The sequence below is a fragment of the Akebia trifoliata genome, chromosome 3 (genome assembly GCF_017979445.1).
Source record: "Akebia trifoliata isolate Shusen 1 chromosome 3, ASM1797944v1, whole genome shotgun sequence".
In the NCBI taxonomy this organism is placed as follows: domain Eukaryota; kingdom Viridiplantae; phylum Streptophyta; class Magnoliopsida; order Ranunculales; family Lardizabalaceae; genus Akebia; species Akebia trifoliata.
The window spans coordinates 5,771,602-5,785,095 of NC_141377.1; the positions used below are offsets into that span (position 1 = coordinate 5,771,602).

At 32.6% G+C, this 13,494-nt stretch overlaps 1 protein-coding gene across 1 annotated transcript; it reads left to right on the plus strand.

Annotated features, from left to right (window-relative positions):
* The first annotated feature begins 5,743 nt into the window (after positions 1 to 5,743).
* On the plus strand, positions 5,744 to 13,420 carry LOC147405736 (putative polygalacturonase At3g15720). The gene is made up of 9 exons (XM_086435914.1): positions 5,744 to 5,800; positions 6,585 to 6,722; positions 8,081 to 8,248; positions 9,446 to 9,466; positions 10,078 to 10,285; positions 10,384 to 10,465; positions 11,373 to 11,481; positions 12,454 to 12,567; positions 13,178 to 13,420. The coding sequence occupies exons 2-9, from the start codon at positions 6,639 to 6,641 to the stop codon at positions 13,418 to 13,420; spliced, it is 1,029 nt and encodes a 342-aa protein (XP_086292040.1). The 5' UTR covers positions 5,744 to 5,800; positions 6,585 to 6,638.
* Positions 13,421 to 13,494: the final 74 nt, after the last annotated feature.

The following is a 13,494-nucleotide window of genomic DNA, read 5'->3' on the forward strand; positions in this document are numbered from 1 at the left end:
ATAGTGGAAAATGCTGAAGTAACATTGAAAATAACATCTTCACACATTGCTGACGTGGATGTGTACAAAACCATAGTTGCTTTTGTTCAAGATACGAGTGAGAAGCATCTATGATTCTGGGCACACCAATATGTGAAACAATGTCAATTTCGATGTTACTCCACGACGACTCAAATATAGTTGATTTTCTACCCCAAATTGACTTCAGTTTATCATTAGTCAACAATGTATTATACTGAGTGAAATTAACATAGGATAATATTGAAATAACATTAAAACGTACATCATGGTGGATATTTTTGACGTGGATGTGTGTCAGAATCATAGATGTTTTCAACGAAATCTCACTCTGCATAATACATTGGTTCGGTTTGATTATAGGTTGATACATTCATATATAATCCGAAAATAAACGTACATCATGGGGGACAAAATCCAAATTTTGTTATTATATTTCTTGAGAGTGACAAGCGGTTGAAGGTGAGGACCTAAGTCATTTTTCATTCGTTTGGGTAGATCTTGCCCAATGGACGTGTGTTGTCCTTTTGAAAAACACGGGGGATAACTCTAATATCCATCATAACATGGAAGCTCAACTTTTTTTTTTTTTTGTGAAGTTTAGTGGGTCTCTACTAGGAATGCAAGCATGGCTTATCTCTAATAATGATCAAAACTTGCAGGTCTAAAATACCAACATTTTCCTAAAAAGTTTGATATACATTGAAAGTGTTGATCGATAAGTCATTTTCCTTGAGTCCTAGTAAAAAAATTTCAGAATTTGTAATTATTTGATATGGGTTCAATTCGGTTAATTCGGATAAGTTCATAAAAATTTCATTTGAAAATGGGAGAATTTTCAAAAAATATGAAATGATGTTTTCGGATTTCTTAATAAGACGCATCATCTTCGACTTCCCTCAAATTCTTTTTTCTATTTTTTAAAGATTAAGATTTAAACGTTGAAGAAAACAAAATTTTGAGGGTGAAGGGTAAAATTTTTACCATATTCAATGATTAATTGAAAAATCATATATTAATTCATTAGTTCGCCTATTCAGTGCGTTAATCCCTAATTTGGAGAATTTTACAAAATTTTGAGCATGGTATGAGTTCAACAAGATCGAGGCCTAGGATGCACGTCAGCTCTTAGTAAAGCACAGAGGTCTCTCTAATATCGATACAAAAATGTGGGGCCATATCACCCTTTTTTTTTTACTTTCTTTTTTAGAGCTGCTAGTGGCACCCCAACTTTTACTAATTACACCCTAATTATTGAAATTAATTATTACACCCTAATTAAATATTAAAACACACCATTCAAATATTACAAAGGTTTGGCTCAAAATATTGTCTCAACGTTACAAAACATTATAACACTGGTTCAAACAATTTAGTAGTTTTTTACAATTATGATTAGTATCCTATAAGATTTAAACCCAAAATAAATAAATAAAAAAGAAATCTAGCAAAAATAAATAATGAGAGTTTGTATTGGCACCTCAACTTTTACTTACCCTTAACCATTAACTTATTTTATTTATTTTTAATTGGGTGTAATAAGTAAAATTTGGGATGCCGGTAGTTGCTCCCATTATTTTAAATAAACACAACAAGTATTGTTAGCTTACAAAAATAACAAATAAAAAATAAAAATTGAAACCTTTCATTTTTTACCAAAATAACCGAGTTGACACGAGGGTGGAGCCTTTACTCCCCAGTGGAGTCGCCAAGCTGTAGACACGTGATTTCGTCATTACGACGGCCACATCTACTATGATTTGGAGTCGCCACCATTCATATTGTAAGTGGGTGTGAATGGTCACCCAATGTACATTTTTGAAAAAGTGACATTTTGGCATTTTAGTGACTCACGTGGATAAGGTACAGATCAAACCTTAAGATCCGGGGTAAGCGGCTCGGTTGGAGAAAAGGGAAGGTGTTAGACACCCTTTTCTCCCCACTAAATAGTGGTAACCTCAACTCACCTCGGTCATTTGATTAAAAAAATACGAAAAATGATGTGCCACGTGTTGTGCATTTGTACCCTAGATAGGGGTTCATTTTCGGCTTGATCATAGGGTCATTCCATTGATGGAAATGACCCTTATAGACCTTTAACCTTGGGGTCCATTCATCCTAAAAAATAAAATGAAGGGGAGAGGGGTGATAGAAGAGGGAGGAGGAGAGGATGTAAGAAGAGAGAGGAGGAGAGGAGTAGAAGAGAGAGGGGGGGTTGCCTTGAACCCACCTTGTATCTTGTTTCTTCTTTTCTTCTTCTTGCTTGAGTCTTCTTGAGTCCTTAGTATTTTAAACAAATACAACTCTTTTTTTTTTTATTGAAGGAGTAGAGAAGAGATGATAATGGAGATGAGTGTAGTGTGTGATTTTTTTTTTATGAGACTTGGGGAGGGTTAGTGTGAGGGAATTGATGAGATTTTTCTTAGTGAGAGGGGTGATAGTTGTTGTTCGTAGAGAGAGTTGGAGAGAATTTGTAGTGAAGGTTGGGGGCCATTTTTGGGAAGAGGAGGAGGGTATTTATAGATGTTGAGGAGTTATTTTTAGGGATATAATGGGGTGAGGTGAAGTGAAGAAAACGGGTAGAATGGTTATGAGTTTGAGAGAGAAGTGGGTGTAATTTAGAGGAGATTGGAGGGTATTTAGGTAAGGAGGGTTAAATGGGTGAGTTTTGACCCAAATGGTTTGGATCCTACCCAACCCATTGGGTGGGGTGGAGTGTTTGGTGAGGTAAATTAAGATGGTGGTTGTGATTTGATTTAAGAGCATGGAGGATTTAAAGAGGTGGTTGATGATATTTTGGGAGGGTGAGGGAGATGATGCCATGTGTTAAGGTGGTGGAAATGAAGGGTTGAGATAAGTTGATGGGAGAGGTTGAGTGTTTGACTTGAGAGGATGGTGTAGGTTTAGGTTGTAGATATAGGTTTTGTGGAATGATGAGGTAGATTAGGGGAGGTATAGGTTAGGGGTGTGGGTAGATGTGTTTGATTTGAGAGAACAAAGGTGATGGGTTGATGTGTGGGTAGATGGGATTTAAGCAAATTAATGGGTCGGTAGTTGGGTGAGGGAGGTGAGATGGGTGATGAATGTGTCACTTTTGATGATAAAAGAGTGATTGGTTGATGTGGGTTGTGGGTTATGGGTTAGGGTTGTGGGTTGGATAATGAATTGGATATGGTTAATGATTTGTGAGATTTGTAGTGTTGGACTTGGGTTTTAGAAATGATTTTACGGATACGGAGGCGGAGCGGTGATAGTAGAGGAGGGGTAGGCATCTCAAGTCTCACATTTAATTTTAATTTTTTAGATTTTTACAATCATTAATTTGATCAAAAATGCCCCGTGTTGGCGAATCGGACTTTTTAGGCCCGTTGGTGAAATTTATCGAAAATTTGACGTTTTTTATTTTGGAAGCGGAGCGGTGAAGTTTGGGAAAGCGTAGGTTGGCCGAGTCCTTGGGGTGGCCTCCAAACCATTGAGAGGTCTTAGGGGCCTCGGTTGGGTCAAAATGTTATTTTTCAACGACTTGGGCCCTTAAGGCCCGTTGACACATTTATTTAGAAAATCTGTATTTTTGAGCCTTTTCGAGAAGTGGCCCGTTCAAATTGAGGTGTCTACAACACCCTAATTATTGAAATTAATTATTACACCCTAATTAAATATTAAAACACACCATTCAAATATTACAAAGGTTTGGCTCCAAATATTGTCTCAACGTTACAAAACATTATAACACCGGTTCAAACAATTTAGTAGTTTTTTACAATTATGATTAATATCCTATAAGATTTAAACCCAAATAAATAAATAAAAAAGAAATCTAGCAAAAATAAATAATGAGAGTTTGTATTGGCACCTCAACTTTTACTTACCCTAACATTAACTTATTTTATTTATTTTTAATTGGGTGTAATAAGTAAAATTTGGGATGCCGGTAGTTGCTCCCATTATTTTAAATAAAATTCAATGGAACCCAGCAAGGATGTATCATGTACATCATAAATTTGAAAAAGAGGGAGTATATCTAATATCAACTAAAAAATAGGGGGTAAAATCAGCTTTAATGTTTTTTACAACTTTTTCAATCTTCAGTGGTTCAGTGGGGGTTTTGTAGTAGGGGTGCAACTTGGTCTGTTTCAAATCGATCGAGAATCAAATCAAATCGAGAGCTTTGGATTGGTTTGGTCGATTTATAATGAATTTCGATTCAGTTCCAAGTTAATAAAATATAAAACCGACCAATTTTGTTCAGTTCTTAGTTCATGCCTTATAAGAACCGAATCCTTATATTAATAAAATTATAAATAAATACTATAATTATATTTAATAAACTATACCCATTTTTATAAATAAATTATTATTATTATTATTATTATTTTTTATGGATAGATTAATGACATTTTTTTTTTATAAATGGGATAAATGACTTCCTTTAATTGATGAAAAAACTATTGACTTTTTTTTTTAATAGGTATGTTAATGATTTTTTTTATTGATGGATAAATTACGACTCATTATATGAGATTTCATATTCATATCTATTTATTTTTATTAAAAATATGTTGATTCAAATAGGTTTTGAATATATTGGCAATCCATAGAACCAAATCAAACGGACTTTAGCTCGGTCCGGGTTGGTTTGGTTCCGTGGCGTTCCGTCAAATGCTAACACAATGTCCCATGTCAGATCCCATAGGGATTTGTGATAGCGTTTGACGGAGAACCACAGGTTCTATGGCAATTTGATTCAGTTCTGATTCTCATTTAATGGAATCGACTTAGTTCGATTCCGATTTGGCTTCAAACCAAACCAACCCCTACTATGCACCATGTATGTTGTCGGTCTCAAAAATATAGGGAGTAAATGTAATATCCATCAAACATGGGATTAAATCATAATTATAAAAAAAAAAAAAGTTTAATAACTCCACCCTTGAGCTGGGCCCACATGTATTATTGATTGGCAATCTAGCACCACATTCTTCTATATTTCATGAAAAATCTCATATTTAAAAGAAACAAGTCTTTTTTTGACCTAAAAATTCAACGTTGAAATATAAGTTCTTTAATTTTTTTCTTTTAAATTCTTAAAATTGTGCCCTCTAAATGCGTGTGACATCAGATCATGTTTATTTTTATATGCCACAATGTGACATGGAAACTCAAAAACTCAATGCCACAGTATATCCCGTGGAAAAGAATCTACGGTTCTGTGCGCATGACAAGTCAGTGAGTTTCGAGTCTGGCTGTCAGGTTGAGATCAAAAATAATTAGTCAAGTTTAAAAGATATCGGACTCCTACGAAAGCCGTTTTCTACTTTAAACGCAGTTGAATGTTTTTAATCTCCAACCAAAACGTGACACTATAAATTACTATAAGAACGGGACACCACTGTGGATTGCGACTCTACACGTGTAATCCGTACAATTCAGATAGGTTGAATCCTAACCAAATTCTAAGAATCTAAATAGATTTGCTTTACAACTAAAAGTCTAAAACCTAAAACTATTTACTTTCGTTAACTACAAATTTAATTGTTCCTACATTCTAAAAATCGTTTTTTTTTCTTTTGTTTTTTCTCTCTCTCTAATCAAAATCTTTCGTTCTTTAATCAACATTATGAAAATCTCTTTGGTTACTCTTCTATTTTTAACTCTCTTCGCTCCTTTTTCACCAACTCAATCTCGTCATTCAAAACATGAAGGTGACAATAGTCAATCCAATGCTACTTTCAACGTCATTAGTTACGGTGCAATCGGTGATGGAAAGACCGATGATACTCAGGTAGAATACGCTCAATCAATCTTATCTTATTTGTATGTGTGTTTGAATGGTATTGTGAAGTAGAACACACCCATCAGTCTTTTATTAGTATAGTTTAATCTCCATTATAATTGAGTTTCAAATCAATTTGATTGAACTTTGATTTGACTCAATAGGGTTAAACATTGATGTCTGTATGTTGGATATTATTGTGATTTGTGAGGTAGAGCAAGTTAGGGTTGTCAACAGATGCTTATCAGTTCGGATATAGTAATATCCGAATTCGAATTCGAAATTTTTATCTGATATCTGAATCTGATTCCGACATATGTTTCAAAACTCTATCCGAATTCAAATCTGATTAGAATTCAAATATTTTGTATATTAAAACAAAACATAAATTTTCCTTATCCAACTAAATTTTCATTATTAAAAAAAAAAAACTTATTATATATTATATTATTTATATAATAAATAAATTAAATAAAATAATATATATTATTTTATTTATATAAAAAATTAATCAAATAAAATGAAATATAATATATATTATTTTAAATCAGATATTATAGGATTCGAATATATAAATTATCTGAATTTGAATCCGATATCTGATTTTTTGAATTTGAATTCGAATTTCCGACTATCCATTGACACCCCTAGAGCAAGTCCAATCAATCTTTTGTTAATTATATTTTAAACATACAATATCGATTGAATTTTGAGTCGACTCGATATGGTTGACATTGATGTGTGTGTGTGTGTGTGTGTGTGTTTGGATGTTATCGATGTATTAATGTTGTAGGCATTCGAAAAAGCTTGGAAGGAGACTTGCAAGTCAGCATCATCTTCTTCAACCATGGTTATTCCCTCAGGCAAAACATTTTCATTGAGTCCAGTGACCTTCGAAGGCCCATGCAACTCCAAAGATATTTATTTTCAGGTCATAATTAACTCAATTTCTTTTTTTTATTTCTACATTGATTCCTATTTTATTTTATTTCATTTTTTTTACTCTATAATTCTTAATGTGAGCAAACTTGATCAAATATAATTCGATAGCATATAAATAAATATATTTCTCTTCATTTTATAAGTTTAATTTTGAGTTATGATCCCCTAGTGACACACGCCCCATCACAGAATCGTAGATGGTACAAATAACCATAAATCTTTTTTGTGTATCCCAAGACAAATGATTTAAGATTCTATGATGGGGCGTAGGGGGCGTGTGTCAGGGGGGAATCGTATTATCACAACTCTTTAATTTAATTTTCAAATTCCTTGATTGTAGCATATTCAAATTACTTGAATTATCTTATAAATATAGCTAACCACAACTATATAAGGTGTGTGGAATGAGTCCTCAAATTAAATATTATTTGAATGCTTCCATAGATAAACCATGGTTCAAATTTTGGTGTTATTTACCTCTAAAATATTGAATATTACAAGAATTTCTTGGAATATTTCAAATGAGATCGTTTTCAAGTTTTTTCTTTACAAAATATTAGTTTGGTAAAAATTATTCAGTTTTTTTTTTCTTTTCTTTTGGAAATCCAATTGTATAAACATTTACTTTAAAAATGTTGCACACGAAGAATAATATTTATGAATATCTTGAAGTGCTTCGGTCTAGACCATTTCGATTCTTCTCCTTACCAAAATATTAATCGACAATCCAACTTGGCTTGTTGGCTAGCCAGAGTAAGTATATTAAGAAGAGGAATCCTTTGTGCTGCCCATTTTGAGGTATCAATGGAGAATCAATTGAACGTAACGAGTACTTCTTGCAATCCGAGCAAACTGTTCGCTTTGTTTGCCCACTTATCAAGCAATTAAGATCTTGTGAATAGTGGTTAAAGCCACAAAAATTTCATTCTTTTTCTTTTGAAAATAAAACATTTAGTGTGTTTGTTTCGTTACACTTCTGAAGTTTAAATAAAGGTGATCTACCTATAAAATTCAGACTTCAAAAGCTTTATTTCTGTTTGTTTCGTTCCAGATTTCAAATTTTAAAATCAAAATGCAGAAGTTTTGAACCAGCAATGAAGGGACATTGGATAAAATTTCTGAAATCTGATTTCTATTTCCAATCTTCAAATGTTTTTAGACTTCAGAAGTGTTACTAAACATAGCTTTAATATTTTGGGAACATTTTGTAATATCTCATAATTTTTCAAAATGTTTTTGTTCAAGATCATTTTAATTTTAATTTTTTTTTTTTTCTAACCAAAATAGTAGTTTGGTTAAAACCACATAATTATTGATTTTTTTTTTTTTAACCTTTTCTTTTGGCAGATAAATGGGATAATAGTTGGACCAGGAACAATTGATAAATGGGATTGCCCCCATAACTACTGTGATGAGTGGATCAAGTTTTCTAAGGTGAACGGACTCACTATCAATGGTTCTGGTATGATTGATGGCCAAGGGTCAAATTGGTGGGATCAATGCGATAGTCACAAGGTTCACTTTCTTTTTTATTTAATTCTTCAAATCTCAAACATAAATAAATAATGATTTTTTTTGCACATGTGCCATTAGGGTACACGTTAAAGTGCAGTAAATACACTTTGAGAATACGTACCTGAGGGTATTTTTGGTGAAAAATATTTTTTAAGAGCATTTTCGGTACAAAATCCAATTTCTGAAGTGTATTCATTGCACTTTAACATATGTCCTAAGGGCACACATTAACAAGACCCGACGTTTAGAAGCAGAAATTTAGTGACATTTAAAATATGAGTCATGATAAAGGAACACGGTTTTGGTACGTGGTTGGGTACATGGCTGACATGATCACAGAACCATAGATCTTTTTCATCGGGATACACATGAAAAGTGAGATCAACGATCTCCTGATATAAAGTAGGGAGATTGCTAATATTTATTTAAAAAGTGGCAATCTCGCTCGTTATTAAAGTAATGATCTCAAAGATTCGTTACCTTTTTAGCGAGATCAACACTATATAAATCAAAGAGATTGTCACTTTGAAAAGAAAAAAAAAATTAGTGAAATCGTCACTATGAATAACCTATGATCTCGTTCTTCATGTTTTGAGAATTAAAATAGACAGTGAGATGGAATCAAAATTTCGTTATATTCAGTTAGTGCTTAAAATAGTTAGGGTTTGAGTTGGATCTTTGTATATCCTAATATTTTATTTGGATCCATATTCATATCCAAATTCGACTCGGATTCTATTAGCTAAAACCATATCAGGACCATTTTTCTTTCACTTAATTTGGATATGAACCAACCGAATTATTTGATTCGAGGTAGTCATGTTAGATAATTTCAAATCGTTCAACATTTTTAGTTATATTTATTCTCTTATTATTATTATAATTCTTTTATTTTATAAAAAAAATTCATGTCGTTGTAAACTATTAGGAAAAAAAGATATTTCAAAAAATAAATAAATTATAATTTTCAAAGTAATATATCATTCATACCTAGGTGGACCAAGGGATAGATCCATATCTGACTATGATCAAGAGACATCATCCCATATTCGACCAATTTTTTATTCAAGTCTACTCCAAGTGTCCAAACTCACTAAATTCGGATAAATCGATCACATAATTGTAATTTACACTGATTTTATTTGCGACTATGAATGCCCTTTGTTTCTAACTTTTCTTTTTTCCAATGTTTTCCAGGGTTGCCACCAGAGTCCAACGGTGAGTAAATAATACAAATATTATCATATCTTAGCTTTAAAATTCATCTAGTCAACTCGAAATTTGACCAAGTTGACTTGACGACTCGATTGGATTTTGACTCGACAGTGCCACCCAATTCAATGGAACTAACTCTCCAAGTTAATTCATCAAATCATCAAGTCAAGTCGAAAATTTTCCTAAATTAGTTAAAAATTTTGGACAAGCTATGTGACAATTTTAAATAACAGCCATTGACTATTGCCACACCAACTTTTACTAACATCACACCAATTATGTGCACTTCTTTGATGATTTATATAGGAATTGGTGTTGCATTAGTAAAAGTTGGTGCGACAATAGCAGCTCTGTTATTTATTGTTTCTAGTTTACTTGTTTTTTTTAAAAATAAATTAGATCTTTTATTGACACACCGAGTTTTTCTTGTTATGCTCCAATTTTAGGATTAAACGACCTCCCATTTGTACTTATTTAATCTCCCAACCTTTTTCTCATCAACTAGAACCAGTGGTATATGCATATTATGATAATTAAAATTAGATGTGAACATATAATTGGTGTGTGTAATAAGAAAGTTTTGGTGTGCAACAATTATATATCTTCGTTTGCAGGGACTCAAAATTAAAAAATGCAACAACTTACGCATCCGCGACATAAGTGTTATAAACAGCCCGAAGATGCATATCGTCGTTATTGAATCAAATTTGGTATCGATTACTAATATCAAAATCGAAGCCCCTGGTAATAGCCCGAACACTGATGGTATACACATCCAACGATCCACAAACGTGTCCATCGATCATTCTCAAATTCGAACTGGTATTTGACTCTACCCCATCCTCTCTTTTCTCGTAAATTAGCTATATTTTAATTTATATTTATTCATATTAATTGTGTTTAATTATCTTGAATTTCAGGTGATGATTGTATTTCAATTGGGGCTGGTTCGTCTAATCTCCAAATTTGGAAGATTGAATGTGGACCAGGTCATGGAATTAGGTGAGATAATGGTTTAAGAAATGTTTTTAGAATTTGAAATTTGGGTGTGAGTTTAATAAATATGTGGATCTTTCATTGGCACACTAACTTTTTTGTTTTTTTTAAAACATATCAATTACTATATTAATCTTCTATTTGAACATCAAATCTCTCTCTCTCTTAAGAATAATGCTGAAGTGACCTCAATATTCTACCTCATATAGCACATCCCGATGCGAAAGTGTGTAGGATGCCTTTCAGCGAGACACGATTTAAAAAGCATCTATGGTTCCTACAAATTTTCACGTCAAGATGTGCGATATGAGGTACAATCCTGAGGTCACTCCAGCATGACTCATCTCTTAATCTTATATATATATATATACATCCGATTTGATAATAATAGGGTCGAGATTGAATAAAATTCGATTTGATATAGAAAATATAAATAAATTTCAAATAGGTAAACCAAATGTATAAATATAATTTATATGTCTTCATTTTTTTTTTTTTTTTTTTTTAAACGAGGGTTCTAGACCCATATAAGTAGCAGGGCAAGGCAGTTGGTGTGTTAGAGTACCATATCTCGTACAAATCTCTCATGTACATGAGGGAACTTGAACTCGAGACCTCTTCCTTTTTGAATATTTTGTGTAATATTTTTTGGTTTAAGTTTGCATATCTTATCAAAATTCGAATCCTTGATTGATCAGGTTAAAAGTTATCGGATCAGAATGATTCAGATTTTGGACTTGATCCAATCCATTGACAACCCTAACTCAAATATCAAATTTCAATTTTAAAATTTATTTTGTTCAGTTTAATTTTATTATATTTTCTTTTATAAAAGCCATATTTAATATTAACTCATGATAAAGGATCTCTCTCTAATGCCATTATTTGTGTCTTTTATTACAAATATATTTAGCATTGGAAGTCTAGGTAAAGATGGACAGGAGGAGAGCGTTGAAAATGTTGACGTCAGCGATGTTGGATTTACGGGAACTACAAACGGGGTTAGAATAAAGACATGGCAGGTACTCTTATATCCATAACATTGATCAATGGATGGATCGGATTAAACCAAAACTCCGATCCATTTCAATATATGATATTAATCTTTGAATAATTTACCAAAACGGTAGAGTTTTCGAAATTATTTAACAAAATGATATACTGTTTAAAATATTTTCGAAAACGGTAATTTTATCATTTTTGGAATTAATTTTTTTTACCAAAACAGTAAAATGTTTTTTTTTTAATATCGAAAATACCCTTTTTTTTTGTTTTACATATGTATTTACAATTTTAACCTTAAAAAAATGAAAATCCAACTAAAAAGATTCACTCTCTTTCGGTAATCCAACAATCATATGTATTTACAATTTTTTTTTTTACGAAATCAATTTTATTTTCCGTTTTCGGAAATATTTTGAATAATGTACCGTTTTGGTAAATAAATGAAAAGTTGTGCATGTTTTGGTAAATCTGCCTTAATCTTTAAATAAATAAATAAAGGGCTCGGAAATGGATTAATGTCCCTTGACCCGACATTACCCAACCTAACCCAAATTGATCCTAATCTAGGGACGATTACTCTAAATGAAGGGATGTTTCTAATGTCAAATGCAATTCAACCCAACTAGACCGATTGACCGTCCCAATGGATTCGAAAATGGTGTTCATATGATCGATCTGAGTCTCTAGGTTCAGATCTGAATTTGAATATGGATATACTTAGATTCAACCAAGGTCCGACCCATTTTCTGCCCTAATAGAGACAGAAGAGGATGTCTCCAATTTGGAAACTTACAGGATTGATTTTGGATCAACCATTTTCTGACCCAATGTGATTTGGAACCGATCCAATAAGTTTTCAATTGGATTTGGAATCAAATATTTATCAATTCAAGTTGACTAAAATTACATTTTTTTTTTGGATAAAATTTGGGAGAAATGCTAAATAAATTGCTGCCAGATTTAATTTTTTTTAAAATTTATTTGAACAGGGAGGAAGAGGCTATGTTAGAAAAATTAAGTTTCAGAGAATACGTTGTACAAATGTGAAGCACCCTATCATCATTGATCAATACTATTGCGATCATGCAACTTGCACAAATCAGGTGAGTCAATATTCTCCCTTTTTTTTTTTTTTTTTATTATCGATAATGTCAACGTGATCGGTGGCTCCTAAGGAGTGATTTGAACTCAAGACCTCTGCTTTCTGAGGTGTGGTCTTGGCTATCTCACCAATCCTTTTGAGTTTTTTATTAGCTTCTTCGTCTCTTTATTTATCTTCATTATATATAAGGGTGAGGATCGGGGGGACAACCATTTATTACAATTTTTTCAATGTTTCTTTACAACTCAACCAAATGTCGGTAGATCTTGTAAAATGGATGGCATCAACAGTGGGGGCTACTTGTGAGTGATAAACGTACCCTCAGCCACAATGATTCCATTTTATTGTCTTTCCTTTTGTACCCACCTTAACCCTCAGAGAGGATGCTTGTCGAACGAACTCTAATACATAAATATTGGAGAATGCTAACATCTTAACCTCATGAGGACTTCAGCATTCTTCACAACTTTGGATTTTCAAATGATGCCTGTATTTTGAAAAAATAATACCATCTACAATTATCAATACACCATTGTTTATTGATCGAATGGAGTCTATAGGTTTAGTTGCTAAATGATATTTTTTTTTTCGTTGATTTTATAAAAATACAGACATCGGGTGTGGAAATTAGCGATATAACGTATCGTGATGTAAAGGGAACATCAAGGAAGGAGGAGGCAATAACATTTGCATGCAGTGAGACAGTTCCATGCACCAACATTGTTGCAAATAACATTAGCATCCAATCAACTATTCATTCTCATATTGCCAAATCTTACTGTCTCAATGCTCATGGAGTTTCTCATGGCCAAGTCATTCCCAAGGTCCCATGTTTCACTCATACCTCTCACTGATCCCATCCTTCCACCTATAGGAAAACTAGCATCTCTAGAGAACCCCTGCTAGTATAATTTTTATTTTTTATTTG

Excerpts from the sequence above, each read along its gene's own strand:
- LOC147405736 (XM_086435914.1), top strand. The coding sequence starts at position 6,639 with ATGGTTATTCCCTCAGGCAAAACATTTTCATTGAGTCCAGTGACCTTC. Across the intron at positions 10,466-11,372 it reads GGACCAGGTCATGGAATTAG|CATTGGAAGTCTAGGTAAAG; the intron begins GTGAGATAATGG and ends AAATATATTTAG. Across the intron at positions 11,482-12,453 it reads TTAGAATAAAGACATGGCAG|GGAGGAAGAGGCTATGTTAG; the intron begins GTACTCTTATAT and ends TTATTTGAACAG.